The sequence below is a fragment of the Pleurodeles waltl genome, chromosome 1_1, assembly GCF_031143425.1.
Source record: "Pleurodeles waltl isolate 20211129_DDA chromosome 1_1, aPleWal1.hap1.20221129, whole genome shotgun sequence".
Lineage (NCBI taxonomy): Eukaryota > Metazoa > Chordata > Amphibia > Caudata > Salamandridae > Pleurodeles > Pleurodeles waltl.
Genome location: NC_090436.1, coordinates 421684224 through 421703823, shown reverse-complemented (window position 1 = coordinate 421703823; position 19600 = coordinate 421684224). Strand labels below are relative to the sequence as shown.

Below are 19600 nucleotides of genomic sequence, written 5' to 3'. Positions count from 1 at the left end.
ATCACTTCAGGGACATATATCTAACAGGACTGTGGCAACCTTACTAAGACGTAAATGTCATGTCCTGTTAGATGCACTACAGCTCAATGGAGAACAATTACTCTTCTAATTACTAAAGTAATGATACATGATGCTTCCCTAACATAGGTAACACACTCCTGCAGGGAATTGTCAGTAGTTCTTCACGGATGCCATTGTTTGTTTAAAAAGGGTAGTAGTGTCTCACTTGGCAGCGGCTTTGAAGAGGTGTGATGCAGCTAGTCCACCAAAGTGTTAGTCCTGCTGAGAAGTCCCTGGTCACTGCCACTAAACATACAGCATCAATGCTGACAGATGTGAGCTGTTTCATAAAAGGTATTTCAGCCTTTGTGATACATTCTGGTACTGTCTGGTTAGAGGTATAGTAAGCCTTGCTGCAGTGTGTTTATAGTGGTCCATTAAAGATGTAGGTTCCCTAGTAAGAGGTGCCATTCAAACCCCGTTATTAGCTCTAATAGTACAGCAGCCTTGCTGAGAAGTGTTGGAGGGTAATGTTAACCTCATGCAGAGGGGGCCAGAATTGGCCTCTCTCCTATGAACCATCGGGTACAAAGAAACATCCCTACACTAAGATTTGAGGATGAAACATTGGCAATATAGGTCCTTACAGCATGGGTTGTGTAAAAACAATTTGATATATGGATTTAACCTGTATGGGGCAGTGCCTTTCTTTAGGTTGAAACCTACCAGACAGCACAGTTGTCTGAATGCATAGACAGATTGGAAAAATGCTATTTACTGCTTACTATTGGATTTGCGTTTTGTGATTCACAATTGCTTGTTGTTGTTTGCTGGTTTATTTGTTTTAGGCTGTTCTGCATGTTTTTGTCCCCCCTATAGAGCACAGCCTGTTAACCACCACTCTGACTAGCTCTTTGTATTCTTCCACAAGTCCTCGCTTTCCCGTAACTCTTTTTTTCTTTTTCATGAGGCATTCAAGAAGAGTATGTGTTTTCAGTTGTATCCGACCTATAGTAGTTCACAGAAGTGAACGTGCTGTATTTCTTTGAAAGGGTTTCCTGCCCCTGTCTTTCTGCTTGACTGATTCTGCTTATCTCTGCCACTGTCAGTTCATCAGTCTCCCAAGCCTGTGCGGGATAATGTTCTCTCCATGAACTTGTTTATTTTGGTCAGTGCTCTTTATTTAATAATAGCATAACTTAAACAATCATCTTCCTCAATTTCATGCCCATGCAGTAGGCACTGGAAGTAGGGGTGTGGGAGTTCTGAAGCACCCCCAAAATAATCATGCTAAAGTTCAGAAGTGAATGAGGAATTAACAAGTCTTTAAATTTTGTTTGTATCTTATCACATTTGCTGTGCATTCAAAGACAGAGGTAAAATGTTAGGCTCTGTCTTTGGAGGGAGGTTGGTGTTTACTTATCTTTCTCTGATAGCAAACTGAGAAGGTTTATGTGACAATCTTGTTGGGTACTGGGGTATGAAATGAAAAACTGCAGGATGTTATATTTTCTAGCACACAACAAAATGTAAATACCATTAAATTAACTGTATAAATATTTCAGACGATATCAGAATTGGGGAAGTGCAAATGAATCACATTTTTTGTTGTTCTGAAATGTGGTGGAAACAAATATTTTAATACCATCAAAACAAATCAGTACACTAAGTGATGCCGATTTCTGCATGTAATGCTTCACGCACTGTGTAGGTTTATCAGCAAAACTGAATTTCTGTGCAAATATAATGGCCATTTCAATTGAAAATGTGTTGTTTGTCATGGTAGTGAGCTACCACTCCACTCTACTCCATTCTATGCCATGCCAAACTACAACACTCTACTCCAATCTATACCACAGTGCTCCCCTCAACTCTACAAAATTGTAGTTCACTCTATGCCACTCCACTCCACTCTACACCACTCTACTCCACTCTAAGCTATTCCACTCTATGATACTCCATTCCACTCTAAGCTATTCCATGGCACTTTATTCGCTTCTATGCAACTCCACTCCATGCCACTCTACACCACTCCTCTCAACTCCAATCTATGCCACTCCACTCTACAACACTCTACCCTATGACACTCTACTCCATACTGAGATGCTCCACTCTATCCCACTACACACTGCTCCACTCCACTCTACTCAACTCTATGCCACTCAACTCTACTCCACTCAAAGCTACTCCATTCTATGACACTCCACTCTGTGACACTGTACTCCATCTATGTCATTCCACTCTACGGCACTCCACTCTACAAAACACTGCTCCACTCCATTCAGTGACACTTTACTCCAGGCCCCTCCACTTTACTTCACTCTGTCACTCCACTCTACAACATTCTGTGCCACTCCACTCTATGACTCTCCATGCCCCCTTACTTCACTCTATGCCATTCACTCCATGACAACTCTTTTCCATCCCACTCCTCTCTACAACACTGCTCCATTCTATGTCACTCCACACTATGCCACTCAGCTTCACTCTGAATCTCTACTCTCTGCTACTCTACTCCACTCCACTCTATGATATTGTATCCACTGTGTGCCATCCTACGCCCCTCCACTCTGACACTGTACTCCAGTCTTCATTACTCCACTTTACACCCATCTACGTCACTCCACTGTATGCCACTTTACTCCATGCTATGCCACTTCACACTATGCCACTCCACTCTACTCCACTTCATGCCACTATACGCCTTTCCTCTCAAAAACACTCCACTCGGCTCCTCTATGCCACTCCATTCTATGCCACTCAATGTCACTCCACTGTCCACTCTACTCCACTTTATGCCACCCCACTCTATGACACTCTACATCAATCTACTCCATTACACCAGTACACGCTAGCCAATTTTATACCACTCTGCTCTATGCCACTCCACTCTATGCTACTCTCTCCACACTATGGCATTCTACAATATTCCACTGTATGACACTCTGCACCACTCCATTTTATGACATTCTACTCTACTGCATTCTACAACATTGTACTCCATTCCAGTCTATGACACTCTATTCCACTCTGCTCTAAGCCACTCTATGTTACTCAGCTTCTCTACATTCCACTCTACAGCACTCAACTCTGTAACACTCTACTGCACTCTATGCCACTCCATTCTGACACTCTGTTGCACTCTACGCTACGACACTCCACTCTACTCTACTCTACAACACTCTACGTCACTCTATGACACTCTATGACACTCGTATTACTCTACTCTGCGCTACTCCACTCTATGCCACTCCACTCTACGCCACTCAACTTCACTCTACGCCATTCCACTCTGCGACAATCTGCTCCACTGTAATCCACGCCTCCCTTCTCTACTCCTGTCCACAATACTCCACATTATGCCACTCTCCTGTACGCCACTAACTTTTAGCCATGCTGTACAGCAGCCACTTTGGTGTACAACATGGCTAAAACACATTGGCGAAGCCTCTCATACTTGCCAATACTTGTTTGCATAATGGTTGTAACACCAAACAAATCACGTCCGGCCTGCCTATATGCTGACAATAAGCGATGGAAGCCCCTACTGGCAGGGATTTACCACCTGCAGGAGCCCCTCCATTTACTGCTCCAAGGGAAACAGAAGAAATGCTAACATATGGAAACCGAAAGGACTGCCTTACAAACCAATAAATGACAAGCGTTGGCAAACCTGGTAGGTCTGGCTTATTGTTTAATGCGTCGCCGAAGCCAATAGGTCTGGCATGGAATGGAAAACGCAAACTAGACCTGCCAGCATCAGCAGTGTTTCTTCGTGTTGCATGTTCAGGCTCCCAAATAACTATTTTCATTTAAAAATGACAAGTAGCGAAAGGCTCTGGCTATGCAAAACACCTCTCCTCTGATGAATGTTGGTGGGCGTCAGAAAATCTAAAGATCACTCCCTGATAGATACACCCAAGAGTACAGATCAGTCTTATTCTTCGGTTTGCCTGGTGTGTGTATTGTAGGGTGAATGCATTTCATTTAAATGTACGTTTTTCAACAATGAATTCATTAGATGAATTAGGTTTGGAGGCCTATGAACTAATTATCAACTTGTGCAGCTTCCGAAGATATCTCCTCTCTGCCCAAACTCTTCCCGAGATATTCTGAAAAAGCCTTAATTTGGTTGCTTTCGTCTCCTGACTTTACCCTCGGGCCCATGCTCTCTGGTGTTTAATATGGTGTTGCTTTTGTTGTTGTTTTGAATTGATGATTTCTTTTTGGGTTATAAAAACATATAAGCAATACTATTGCTGGTCTTTGAAAAACTGCACAATTAATACATTAAAAAATTCACTCAAGTGTATAAATTCGTTACTGGTGCATAATTAAAATATTCCCAAAATGTACTGAATGCCTTTTCAGTTTTCTTGTCATGAATGTTCGTTACCAGCTCATACACAATATTTAAGCCATTGGTTTTAAAATCGAGATTTGAACAAGGATTAATGTAGTATTGTTTACTTCAGTTGGTTTTGCGTCGTTGCCTCACCCCGATGGATTCTAACCGTGTGATTTAGTATCTTTTAAATCTGAGCCGTTTTGTGTCATTCCATAAGTCGCTACGGCGAAATCTTCATACAGAAAATATAAAGTGAAATGAAAACACAAACTGTAATTATGTACATTTAGTGCGTAGTTCCTTGTTCGCAGATCTTGAAGTCTTTTTTTATTTCGTTTTGCGGAGGTGGCGGGGGCACTTTCAAGAACCGTGCTTCGCACGATGCTAAAGACCTCGCCCTGACTGTGTATCTGTTGTCCCTTCGCCCGCTGTCATTGCATTATGCCACTGCTCAAGAATGCTGCTCCATTTGTGTTTTGGGTGTACTTCCATTGTTCAGGGATCAGCATGGCATGCCATTTCTGACAGAATTATTCATACTTCCTTGGCAGGAAACAAAGACTTTACTACGACGGAACATTTTGTTATGAATGTCTCTGTTGTTTGTAATATCCGAAACAATGCCGGTTCTCCCATGAGACGTCTGTTTTTCCCAGTCGTAGGAAAATAGAGCTGTTTGGCTGCTGGCTGGCGGGTTCTACCGCAAGTACCACAGCTCTGTTGGCATGGAAAGCATGCCCGCCGCGTCGAGGAAGCCTGGATCCCAGGCAGGGCAGCACTGCCTCTTGTGAAGCTATTAAGGGACAAATTGAGTTTCCTCTCAAGTAATCCAGGGTGATTTAGAGCTCCCTTGCAGTGGCTCGTGCTAGGGCAGCCTCGTGCAGCGGTGTTGCGTCTCTGCCACATTGCACAGCTCGCGATGCGAGGGCTGGTGGGGTCGGGATTTCCCTTGGCGGGACTTGTGTGGACTTGGTGCGCGCGCCACGTTCTGACTCCGAGCCCTTGATCTTTCAGTTTGCCGGAAGTTCCTCCTTCGGATTTCTCGTCGGCCTTGATCGGAGACAGCGCTTTCCTGCGCTTGGACCACCAGTCAGATGTCCTGACTCTGACGTTTAACCACACGACCGAGCACTCGCTGGAGGATGACATCAAGCTGTCAAGGAGATGCCTCTGGGACCGGACCTTTCTGAGCAAGGTATGTGCTGGTGAACCACAACACATCTGCTTATTAATGTCTCTGCTAAATTCAGCACTGCTTCTGTTTGTTTAGTGCGTCACATGTCTTACTCAACATCATATAATCTAGCATCCTGGGAGAAAAGCTAATGAATGAAGCCCCAGCTAACGGTGCCACACTACAGTGCAGATCGTTTGAAGAGCGTATTTTCTTCGTCTGTGTTATACTTACGACGAAAGCAAGGTGATTGTACACCTGTTGCAAGCATTATCAGACATTTTCAACCGCCATATAGTTCTACCAACTGTTTATTTACAGGAGCGAGAGGTGGATTTGAGCCAATCTATTAATCATGTTGCAGCAGGAAACACAGATTTTGCAATGCTGCTCCTAACGTATCTAAGCTCATGTGGCGGACTACAGACCGTGCGTCAATTTAAACTCAAAACCACTGACAGATAGGCGCTGAGCCACCCCCTTACAATATGGCCCAACGTTTATGTTCTGCCATAATCCTTAGGTTTTTAAAATTGACTTCATACACTCCTCTCTCTCTCCACGTATGCATTTACATGATGGATAGTACTGCTATGCGTTGCTTGCTGTGACCAGGGCCATTGGAATTTTGCAGCAGTGGAGGACTAGAATATGTGGCCAGATGTCCTACCTAAGAAGGGCTGGACATCTGGCAGCAGGAAGCTGATACCTTGGCAACTGGTGGGATTATTTTAGTCATTGCTGCTCAGTGATGTCCTTAGCCTTAGCTATGGTGGGTACACATCTATTACCCCACAGCAGGGAGTTTCCCAAGCCAGAGGTCCTTATCTCTTGAGATGCTTGATTAGAAGTAATTATTGTTAGTAGTTTCAGCAAATGAGTACATCATACACCCACACTCTTCACATGGCTATTTTCAGGATGAGGTTAGTTTATGGAACTACAGTTTACAGAGAGGCTGTTGGGACATGTTCACAATTATTCACACACTTAATAGCATGAAAAGTGTATGCATCTTGATGCTAAGTAGGAGAAGTGAAACGTGTAAAAGTATCTTGACAGAAAGTACTACAATAATCGTAACACCTTTACTTTATCACACCAAGATGAATCCATACATGGACTGCTAGGCATCCTAAGAGACATGTCAGCCTTCTTTGTATATCGGATTAACTGGTTGGAGAGTTAAGTACTCCCTATAGCCAAGAAGACTCAAAATCTGACTTTCAGAAATATATGGCGGTCTCAGGGTTCACACACAAGATCATATTACATTGTGTATCAGTTAGCACACCTCACAAGATTATTGCCAAAGTGCAGTCATAAACTGGCACCGGTCAAGATTGAGAAGGAATTTCCAAGCTCTATGGGCACTCTAGATTTGATGTCCTGCAAGACTAAGAGAACGATGAGGGCACTATTACTAACCCATAATCCACTCAAAAGGGGCACCTGATGGAAAGTAAAAAGTTATCACTGGATAGCCACGTAGAAACTGTGGCAGCCTTATGTTGGGATGCAGGTGCAATATTCACTGGCCTCACATGAAAGGTTAGGTTTAATAAGTTTATTCATCTCTATATAAGTACAAGTACAACGTTCTCTTTGTAAAAGAAGAACCAACAAGAGCTAGATGTTAATGCAGCTCAGCCCTTCTAATGAGCTCTCTAACTCACTCCAGGTGGAATACTCAGAAACTCGCAACCTCTGCACTACAGTTTGCATCTCCCAGTCACCCTACTCATTGATGCTATAGTCACAAGACAAATACCTCAGACTTCAATACCATATAACTGCCTTTGCACAACAGAGCTGTTTCACACAACCAAAGAAAGCTACATTACCTTAAGTATACCTCTCTCAATCACATCCACTCACTACTAAAAGCTATCTATATCACTAAACTTAAAAATACTCTCTACAACACATAAATTACATCTTTCATACTCAACTAATCCATACAACCAATACACATGAATATAAATAAACATTCAACACTGATGTTTCCAGATTTTGCTCACACATCTCAAAACCAGGGCTCTGTAACATACCTCTAACACAGCTCACAAATACACATCCGCACCACCATAAGCTCCCCACATCTGTGGTCTGCAACATTTGCAAGCCTTGCAATCTCCAATCGTGTTGTGCTCCATACCCCAACCTGACTCTACATCATTCTGAAATCTCCACCTCAAGACTGTCACTATACGTAACAGACATAAAATTAAAACTACAGGCTCACCAAACATACAGTCTCACCAAACATTCGGGCCTTGCAGTAGCCAAGTGACTAGGGACTTCATAGCCCAGCCAATCACTGCAACCGTTAGAGGGCCCATCCCTGACTACAGACTCCCCACGCCTGCAGCGTGACACAGCACTACACATCAGTCTTGTATTGTAAACATAGACCAAGAATGGCCTACCGTAGCTTGACAACAATCCTCACACACAACTACATGACAATGAGTGCACATAACTGTAGTCTACAAGCCATGTACAGCGTACACTACTCCAATTAATCAAGGGATCTCTAGCCCAGCCAAACACAAACCAGTCTGGGTGCTCCATATCCCAGTCTGACAATACAAAAACATTGACATACCTGCAGGCTTCCCACACATGCAACTCCAAACCCACCCACACAAGACTTGCACGTCTTGCATCTCAACCACACACTAGGGGCTCTATTCCCTAGCATCAATTGAAACAGCCATTCAAACAGCACATACACAGCCTATGTGCGCACAGCCTGCACAAAGTGAATTTAACCTCATACACCTCACACTTCAAGAAGACAGTGCCAAGCAAATTCGTATCCTTAATCATGAAGCACATTCCGTGGCACATATCCTAAAAACAATAGTCATGTGCTTACCTTACCCAACAGCCATTAAAAAGGACCACACAACTGTTGTATCACCAGTGCATTGCCCACACAGTGCATGACAATTACATACAAACATCAGCATGTATTACCTCGCTTATACTCCAAACGATGGGGAAAACTCAGTAGCATAAATATACTCTGACATGTTGCTTGATGTCCGAAAATCTGTAATACCCTAACATATCTATGTAGCATTACAATAATATCAGTAAATCTAACCCGTTTATTACAGCTTTAATTTGCCGATAAATGACATCCAAAATGCTGAAAGACAACGTTCCCACAAGTCATGAAATTGTTGACATTGGTGTTTCCTGTATCTGAACAGTACCAAGTACCATAAAGCATTGGGACAAATATACACAAGTGCGTTGCTTCAGGAGGGGTGTTTGGGGTGTTACACCCCACTAATAAATGTATTTTCTAATAAATAGTTGGGTACGTGGGCATCATTTAGGGGTCGCCGGGGTTGCAGCTGCGACCCCCGGCTTGCCCTTTGTGACCCCTATTAGTGCCTTTGCGACCCTCGGCCTCAGAGGTGGAAAAACCAGTGCAAGGAACACAGGGACAGCTTGGTTGAGGGCTCCACTTTCTCGTTTAGAGTCAGTTTTCTTTTATTACACTATTAACGAATAATGTTGTGTTATTCACTATAAGTGAAATAAAAAATAGAGTACAATAGAATATGACCCTCCTTAGGGGCTGAGGTAAAGTAAGAACACTTCTAAATATGTGTTGTGTTCATGCTTGTGGGTGAGAGTGTGCTTATGTAAGAGACAGTGTGTGTATGAGTGCATGTGTGTGTATGTGTAAGCATGTGTGTATCCCATGAAACAATGTTACTGTATGCTACTAATTCAAAATTCAACGCAGCGAAATTTTAATTGCAGACACGCTGCACGCTAAATAAAGGTCTAAGCAAGTAAATAAAACTTTTGATTTCCCAACATATTCCCAATGTGTTGTTTGAACAAAGGAAATATACCAGATGCACTGAAAACTGCACAGTTACGCCATGAGTTCATTTTTCACTTGCCTGGCAATGACTCTTTTCATGTTTAAAAAAAATACAGTACCTTTAATGTTGTATGTAACTGCCCTTTCCGGATGTTAGTGCTCTCTGTGCACTCCCAAGGGCAAAGACCTGCTAAACTGGAAAATAATGTGTCTGATATAATGCACTAACCAAAGCACATGTATCTATGAGTCACATCATGTAAAGCTCCACCCACTTGTAAACAGAACACTTTGTAAGTTTTTCATGTGCAACGTGTATACTTCTCTTGATAAACCGAGTATTCAGCTATAAACATGATGTCCTACGTTTGTTTCCACTTAACACACTCGAGGACTGCCACCCTTTAGCAAGAAAATACCGGCCATCTGCTTACGTTTTGCTTTTCTTCAACAGCCAACAACTGGCAGGTGAAAAGAATTCAGGTAAAATGACCAGGATTGTTTTGTAATGACTGTTTATCCCTCTGTTTCCCCTAATAAACATTCTTAAACGACTTAGGCAGCTTTCCTGTAATTTTTTAACTAACTTCTTAATGTGTTCACTGTTTTAGATTTATATTTCTGAAGGGAAAACTACAGGCTTTTCCCAGTATTTTACCGTTCTGGACTTAACAATACAGGCCAGGCTGGTAGAAAAGAGGCCAAGTGGCAACCCTAAGTTGTTATAACAATCTATTCTGACAGATATGCCCCCTTTCTCTCTGACCCAGGAACATGCATACTGCTTATTTCTTTTTACTGCTTTTCAAATGCCAACACAAACATTTTTTACATTTAATAGCCCATCCTTTTCTCAATCTAGAAACATTTTTCTGAAACAGAATGTCCTTAGTGAAATGCTTTCTTTCATGGCATTGATGGAGTTATCAAAACGGCAGACTGAGTGTAGAGACAATGTAAGGAGACCACCCAAAAGCAAAACCCTCGAAGAACTTGACTGTACGATTTTTTCATAAAGTGACAGGAAGTTTGAAAAAAACGACTATACAATTTTTGATGATGCTAGCGCAGGTGGTTTTAATAAAAAATATTAATGGATATTCATATATTCTGAGCAATGGGTTTGTGTAGAAAATGTAATAGCATAGAAAATTAATGCACGCATTGAAAATTTGATTGCGATGAGTGGCCATCAATGTTCACAAAGTGTACTTATTAATGGCTTATTAATATGAAATGTTAAGCTTTTGTTTGATTAATGTAGTAGTATATCATATTGAAGGTAATGCATTATGTATTAGCTTTATCAATTTAAAGCCTTAACTTAGTGGAGGTATTGGCCCAGTTGCACGTCCTCATGTCAAGCTGCATTTCTTGCACATTTAATAAATGGCTGTCTTAGAGAATTAAACTGTGATTTTCCACTGCACTGTCTAAATGTGCTTGTAGCTAAACGTCTTTCTCATGAGAACCACTTTCTAGAAGATGCTGTTCTTGCTAGCTGTAACATTATGAGTGCAATGTGTGTAAGGCTGACTTTCTCAGGAGGAGAACAATGGAGACACTGACTGGAGTATAAGCTGCAACAATATTGTTACTTGACTAGATGGACGATAAGGACAATACAGGAGAAGCCAATCAGCGACATGTGAACCAAGTACTAGTAGAAAGTATAGATTTGATGTGCTAGTTTTATTGGACAAAGTGTGAACATGCGATCCCTTGACCAATATGGACTTGGGAAGTAGTTTTAGGAAATGTAACTTATCCAGACTGCACTGAGAAGAAATCATCATTTTGACATTGCGCTTTTGCCTTTTGCCACCGTCATGATTTCTTGTGCATCTTGACAAGAGACATGCTTAACTTTAATGCTTAAAGACTTTGCCTTTTCTGAACTGAATCCTGATGCCTTGCTCACTGAACTGATGTCCTGATGACGAAAACTATCTTAGCTTGCCGATCCAATTGAGGAGAGGTATTCTTTTACCCATGTGTTGTGTTATGCCTATTTGCTTTTTCTATCTAGGTACCAACCACACTGTTTTGATAGAGCCATAGTTAGATGTTTTCCAAATTTGTGTTTACTAAATTGTTTAGCATGAAGCCCAACATGGTGATGCTAATCTGATGTTAGATAAGGATCCTCACTAATGAGAATTTGCTGTAGGGAATAACGTTTGATGAATTTCTTTGCTGAATCTAAATGTGTGTAATATAATTTGCGCAATTATTCTTGTTATTGATTTGCACTGTTAGAATGTGTAGTAGTTCAAGCTTTGATTAGATTGCGTTTCTTTCGCAGATTTGGACAGCCAGTGTTGTTTCTCTATGTGTATCATTTGATTCTGAGATTATCTTCTTGGCACTGTTAACATAGGGAAATAAATATTCTAACTTTTACTAAAAGGTGTGGTTATTCATGACTGAAAGGTCATGGTGTGTGAAAATTACTGACTCCTATTATTTACTAATGTTATTGAATGTCATTGATTATTGGTATTGTTGAATCATTATTGATTATTGATCTGCCTGTACTGGATCTATGGTGGGAACATCTTAATTGCGAGTCAAAAGGTTCATAGACCTATTCGCGTCCCCTTGTAAGTTTACTTATTAAGGTCAGATGCGCTAACAGAGATGGTAGCAGAGACGGATGGTTAGTCTCCTTAAAAGCCCATCATCGATGTCCGGAATAGAATAACAGGTATTAACAGAGATAGTAGTAGGATTGATGTTCACAGAGACGGTAGCAGAAAGACATAAAGATCAACGGAGATGGTAGTAGCATGATGATTTGGTCTTTTGAGAGTTCATTATTACTGAGATTTGGATATTATTTTTCAATAATGTTAATTGGAGAATTTGTTTTCTATTAATTCCAGAAATGACTTTCCCAGAATCTTGGCGCCTGCCAATGGTTGTTTGAGGATGTTCTTGGTATTCGAGTGGTAGGGTGAATGAAGTAGGTTTTGTGCTTGCACAGCTTATGCAAATCAAAGGGGAATTGTGATGTTTGTGAGGGTTCAGGGAGTTTGCGTACTCCAAATGAGGCTGTAGAAGGAGTGTGCGTACTCCACAGTTTGAGAGTAGGGAAGTCGTTGAACTTCACATGTGTGTGGCGCTTTGTGCTAAAAAATTGTCCACGTGGTTGTTGTTCTAAGACTCCGGAGTATATTGAAAAGTGTATGGGACACTTGGTTCATGTTGTAATTTGTCTGGTTTAGTAGGTCGATCGGGCGTGGTCAACAAGTCAGAGTTTGAGTCAACGTGAGTGAAAGGAAATTTCGATTGAGATCTGGCGAGTCCTATGTGCACCAGGACAGACCCACTGATCAGTTGAGAGTAAAATTTGCAGGTCGAATTTTGCTTGCGAATCTGGGAAACTGCGAAAGAAGGAGTAGCTGTTAGAGCGAAAAGCCATCAGTGAAAAATCCATAAAGTTTCTGAAGAGATTCTGTTACCTTTCTTGTAGTAAACCAGCAGATTTGGCTTTGATTTTGGGTTAGTGTTTGCGATATATTACATTAGTTTTGTGTGAATCGAAGTTTGGGAGGACAAGCCGCAAGACTTTGTCAGCCGCAGTATATGTGAGTGTGACGTCATTGGAGCTGCGCTGGGATAGGTTGGTTAGTGAGAAGGGTTGTGCACGGAGTGGCAGCCATCAGTGAGAGGCAATGGGTTGAGAAAGTGGGTGAAGGGAATTCTGGGATTAAAAGTAACTCCCTGATTTGATTTTGAATAACCAAAAGGTCGAAAAGATTACATTTTTCAAAGCTTTAAAGAATGATTTAAGGGGAGATACATACGTTACAACAAGTATAGGCGGGGCTACACCACTGCAAGGTGCACCAGCTTACATTGTAGTGGAAGAGAAGGGTCTTGCGCCATGTCTTTGGCTAAAGCAGTGGTGCAAAGTGACAGAGGAAGATGGGAACTTAGCGTTTCCAACAAATGGAACGTTTAATTTGAGGGTTTTAGAGCATTTAAGGATGGTGCTATATGAATCGAAGCCCCTTCCAAGACCAGTACAATTCGAGGCATTAGCGATTTGGGAGTTAGTCGCCAGATAGCAACAGCAACAAAAATTCAAGAGGAGAATGAGAAAAGCAGAAAAGACATTAGCGGAGGCTAGGTGGGACAGTGTTCAGAGAATATGGGGAAATAAGACTTTGCAAGGAATTAAGTTGTTTCCAGCGATTACACAAGACACTGAGAAAGAAGGAAGGAAAGATACTAGGAAGAATAACAATAGCCCGTTCGAAAGAAGGGAGGCTAGAAAGTCTTGAACCATGGAGGAAGTATCAGATGATGATGAATTCATTTTACAGTTATTGAGGAACCGTCCACCACCATATGCAACACATGAGAGTGATCTGAGCATCAGTGCTGATCCTACAGCTCCGGCACAGGTCAATGTGTCCTGAGCAGGTTGATACCAGCCTGACACAGAGTATGATGCAGGGTAGTCGTAACATGCCTACTACTCCAGTAGTACAAAATCAGGTGCAACCGCCACAAGTCCAGAGAATTTACCCTGATATACCCATTATGGAAACAGCTACAAACCTAATGGTGCCTACAGAACAGGTTTGCCCCAGACCGATGTTGGTTCAGACAGAACTGACAGAACCAACTCCACTTTTACTGCCTCAAGTGCAGCCACAAGTCATGCCGAGATTCACTCCGGTAACAGGGATGCAGTCAGATATGTCTCCAATGATGAATAAGATCATGGGAGTTACTTTCCCACAGAACTTAAGCATAAGACCAACCTCAGATGCTATATCTTTGACAATTACTGTTTGTCCGGCCGTACCCCTGTTTGCTCAGAAGAAACCTGATGTATGTGAACAGGGTGTAATGACACAGAATGTAATGGGGGAGATAATGAAAATACTCGAGTAGTCTCTCTTGTGGGACAGACTTTTGACAGATCAAGATCATTGCTGAACCTTAGTCCATTCAGAGCACTTCCAGATACTACGATAGGGTCAAACATTAGCCAGAGCTTGAAATTATTGACACCTCAGACCCCGAATGCAGTTGCGCAGCTGGTGCCACCGGTACAAGCCAGCAATATTTTGTTGCTAAGTTTGACTGCTCATCAGTTGACTGAATGATTAAACAAGCTGAATACCCCGCAGAATGCTCCTAAGGGAGAGGAGTGTTTGAACTATGCTAGGCTAAGAAATGGAAGTGGGTGAACTCATTGAGGGAACTTTGGGTGTGAAAAGGTTAGAATCCTATGCAGAAGCAGAACTGAGATACCTATGCCCGAGGATCACAAGGGAAGTGAGTAATGTGTATCGGAAGCTAGAAGGCCTGGCAGAGAAGTACAACATAGAAATAGAGAAAACAAAGGATTTAAAGAGGAGTTACAGATTAGAGTTTGAGACTAAAGACTTTGAACACATTAGATCTGCCGGACTGAAGGCACACCTTAGGGAATTACTACAAAGTGCCCAGACTTGGGGAGCATTAGACAAATGGGAAGGCAGATAGGTGAAGAAAAGAGACAAAAGGAAAAGGGATTCTGTGGAGCTGACTGCAAATGTGCAGCAAGGCCAGAATTCAGTGGATATTTTACCAATAAGAGAGGTTCCTGGAGGAAATTTTATTCATGTCCCTTGGAGCAGAAGTGATATTCTATCATTTACAAATGATTATCCAAAATTGAGGGATAAGCCAGTAGAGTGGTATCAGCAGACAGACAGGTTTGTGAAACTTGCAAAGTGCCTGTGGGAGGAATTGAGCACATTACTAAAAATAGTGGTCCCAGCTGATCTGTGGATAGAGTGTAAAAGGAGTATAGATTGGCCAACATGTGAACCAGAGAGAGATAAAAATACAGGTGCACTGTCTCCAGAGGTAATGAAATACTACTATAAGGTGATTGAATTTTTGAAGGTGAGAATGTCGCCCAAGAACATTGATTGGCAGGGAATTGACAGGACGGCTCAGGAAGCAAAGGAGTCGATACATGCGTATTCTAAGAGATTGTTACAGGCGTTCAAGCATTACAGTGATACAGAGACAATTGAGGCGAAGGACATGATTCATTTTGTGTTCAGATTTGTGGAAGGACTGAGACCTGAAATTAGCCAGATGAATAAGAGTCATTTGAAATGCTGGCAAGCTAAGCGGATAGATGAGGTGTTGCAGTATGCAAAATACTGTAGTGATGAAATTGAGTTGAAGCAGAGAAAGTTGAAAGAAAAGGTGATGGTGATGGTGATGCAGATTAAAGCTGCACAGACAGGCATGCAGGGAAATTTTCTGCAACAGCTACCACAGCAGCAGTAGGTAAATATGGTATTTCAGCCCCAGATGAGAGGTCGAGGTCGCAGAGGCAATATGAATCGCGGACCAGTCTCGGGTACTGTAAGGGTTCAGAATGATGTGCAGGGATGAAGAAATTGTTGCCTCGTCACGTTTGCGGAGCCGTTGGACATTGGAAACGGGAGAGTCCAATGTTGGTGCAGGAAGGTGTTGTTCATCAGACTAATTACGTCAATGCGTTCCAAAACATGAGAGGACCCAGAGGGAGAAGTCCTAATCCAAATTTTCAAAATAATGTGAATCAAGTGCAGAATGTTCAACCAATGCAGCAGGTGCAAATGCCACGGTACCTAGACAGCAAATTCAAATACCTCAAGCCCCAGCAGAACAGCAGCAAATTATGCTTTTTCAACAGGTCACAGGTCAGAGCTTAACCAAAGTAATAACACAGTGCACCAATTTCCGTTACACAGTGAGAATGGAATAAATGCTGATTGGGTGAACGAAAGTTCAGATGAGGAGCCATGTGTGAATGCCACTTCTTTAGAAGTAGATCAGAGAGGTCCCTAATTGAAGGGAAATGTTATGGGTCACAGAGTTTCATTCTTGGTTGTCATGGGAGGTGCATGTTCTACAGTAAGATCGGTCGAGGTTCCAAACTTGCCCCTTTAAGGTAAAACAGTTCAGATTGTAGGGGTAGCGAATCAGTATTTGACCAACCCGGTTACAGATCCAATTCAGGTTAAAATTGGCAACTTCCAGGAATTGCACAAATTCATAGTCTGTGTTTCAAGTACAGTATCCCTACTGGGCAGAGACTTGCTTTGTAAAACCAAATGCTCGATTACTTGTTCAAATGATGGAATTGAGATTCAGACGAATAGCCATGATGAAGCTGACCAGGCCCCAGGAACTGAGTGTGAGACTACAAATGAGGAATATCCTCTGATTGGATTTTTCCCAATATGCACAGTGAAGGAGCTTCATCCTGATTTGCAGGGATTTGACAGGAAAATAAATCGGTCTGATAAAGGGAGTTGAGCCAGTTAAAGTTACTGTAAAGCCAAATGCAGTTTTTCTCAAATTCCCCAGTATCACATGCCACAAGATGCCCTTATGAAGGTCGCACAAATAATTCCAGACTTTGTGAAACAATTGGTTCTGAAAGAAGTGTTGAGCAGCCCATGTATTTCACCGATAATGGGTTTGCAACAGCCCTGTGGGAAAGTTCGAATTGTCCAGGATCTGAGAAAAGTAAATGATATTGTGGTCAAATGTTGTCCTGTGGTGCCAAATCCAGCTGTGATAATTTTTCAGATTCCATGGATGCAGAGTAGTTTACTGTCATTGATTTGTCGCAAGCCTTCTTTTCTGTGCCTCTTCATGAGGACAGCCAATTTCTCTTTTGTTTCAAATTTTTGGACTGAGTTTATTGTTGGTGCAGAATTCTTCAAGGGTTTTCAGAGTCATTTTCCATATTCATTCAGATCTTGAAAAGGAATTTTGAGTCATTGGAGTTGCCTTTCCAATCGACCTTGGTACAGTACATTGATGACTTGCTGATTGCGTCCAAAACGAGGGACGAGTGCAAGTATGACACCATCAATTGCCTTACTGAACCATTTAGGAAAGAATGGTCACAAAGTGTCTCCGCTTAAATTGCAATACTGTCAGAAGGAAGTGAAATACTTTGGTAACCAGCTTGAGAAGGGATTGAGAAACATACCCAGAGAAAGGGTTGCAACCATATTGCAGATTAATCCCCGATCACACACAGAGATGTCAGGCTGTTTCTAGGGATGGTAGGTTACTGCCACCAATGGATTCCCAATTTTTCAGTCATTTCAAGACCATTGCAGAAGCTGACTCACAAGGAAGTCACTGATCCCATAATGTTAGACCAGGCTGGAATGAAATCATTCACTGAATTGAGAGAGAGTCTGTGCAAGGCTCCGGCTTTGGGTATCCCTAACTACACAAAACCTTTCACATTGTCTTGTCATGAGCGTGATGCATGTTCTTCGTCTGTCTTGACACATGTCCATGGAGGTGTAAACCACCCAGTAGCATATTTTTCAGCTACTTTGGACCCAGTTGCAGCAGTCTTACCAGGTTGTTTGCGTGCAGTTGCAGCGGTTGGACAGAGCCTTACACAGTGTGAGGGCATTGTGATGGGATATCCCTTGATTATAATGGTCCCTCACTCTATTGAGATCCTACTTACAAAGACGAAAACCCAATACTTGACTGGTGCAAGATTGACTAGATAAGATGCGAGTATTCTAGGGTCACCAAATGTGTCATTGAAAAAGTGCACAGTGCTGAACCCGGCAAACTTACTTCCAATTGAGAGTGTTGAAATTGAAAAGTTTGAGGATGCTGAGCATGATTGTCTTGAAGTAAGTGACTTGTGCACAAAACTGAGACCTTACATTAGAGATACCCAATTGGAAGAGAATGACCAAATTACCTTTGTTGATGGTGATTGTCTAAGAGACAATAGAAGGACACTGAGAGCAGGATATAACGTATGCACAATTACTGGTATCCTGGAAGCTTCTTGGCTTCGAGGAGTGTATTCTGACCAAGTAGCAGAACTGGTAGCCCTTACTAGAGTGTGCCATGTTTCTGCCCAGCTGAAAGTTACAATCTATACGGATAGCGAGAATGGATTTGGAATAGTTCATGATTTTGGCCAGTTGTGGTCACAGAGAGGTTTCATGACCTCTTCTGGTTCACCAGTGAGAAATTGTGAAAGGATTAAAGAACTGTTACATGCTATCCAAATGCCTGAGAAGATTGCCGTGGTGAAATGCAGTGCACATCTGAAGTCACAGGACTTTGTGTAATTGGAAATGGATATGCGGATCAAATCGCAAGGTTTTACGCATTGGACTGTATATCATTCAAAGATAAGTGAGAACTGTTACTTGAAGAAGATGAAATATGTCCAAGTTTTGCATTGAAAGTGATTGATACCTTGGAGGAATTGAAAATGTTGAGAATAATGCTGACAGGGAGGAAAAACTTTCACAGAGTAAAATGAAATGTGTGCAATGACAAGATGAATTGTGGGTTTGAGAAAAGGATCAATTGGTTTTGCTGAATCGTCTGTTGCCTCAAATGGCTAGGTATTATCATGGTCAAGCACATGTTGGGAGGGATGCCATGATTTGGTTGTTCAAGCATGATTGGTTCAACCCAAGATTTAGGCAGGTTACTGAAGCAGTTTGCCATCGTTGCGTCATTTGCCAACAATTGAACGCGGGGAAAGGGGCAGTGGTTATTTTGAGCCACATGGAAGAGCAGGAGGTTCATTCGGCTGAATGCAGATGGATTTTATTGAAATGCCTGTGTGTGAAGGTTTGAGATATGTGTTGGTGATGGTTTGTATTTTTAGTCACTGGATTGAAGCTTACCCCACACAGAGAAATGACAGCCTCACACTGGCGAAACTACTGCTTAGGGAACTGATACCACGTTTCAGGTTTCCAATCTATTTAGAATCAGATAGGCGAAGTCACTTCAACAATTAAGTAATTAAATTACTGTGTGCAACATTGAACATTGAGCAGAAGTTGCATTGTAGTTACCGCCCTGAAGCATCAGGACTAGTTGAACAGATGAATGGTACCTTGAAATCAAGAGTTGCAAAGATGTGTGCGTCAAATTTGAAATGGGCTGACAGATTGCCTTTAGTTCTGATGACAATGAGAAACACACCCGACAGGAAGACAGGATTGTCGCCACATGAGACCCTTATGGGCCGAGTTATGAGGTTGCCAGCGGTACCTGCAAATGCACTTGTCAACATTACAGATGACATGGTGTTGGACTACTACAAAGGTCTGGCTGATGTGGTTCACTCTTTCTCTCAGCAGGTGGAGGCCACCACACTGCCACAATCCATGATTCAGGGCACAATCTGAGGGCGGTGACTGGGTTG

General features: G+C 42.1%; 1 protein-coding gene across 6 annotated transcripts in view; it reads left to right on the top strand.

Annotated features, from left to right (window-relative positions):
• Nucleotides 1-19600, top strand: part of ARHGEF28 (Rho guanine nucleotide exchange factor 28) — an 892610-nt gene that overhangs the window by 484477 nt on the left and 388533 nt on the right. For all 6 annotated transcript variants that reach the window (XM_069223983.1, XM_069223974.1, XM_069223958.1 and 3 more), the window contains exon 6: nt 5363-5543. In XM_069223983.1, the coding sequence (XP_069080084.1) occupies nt 5363-5543 (181 nt within the window). The remainder of the gene's footprint in view (nt 1-5362; nt 5544-19600) is intronic.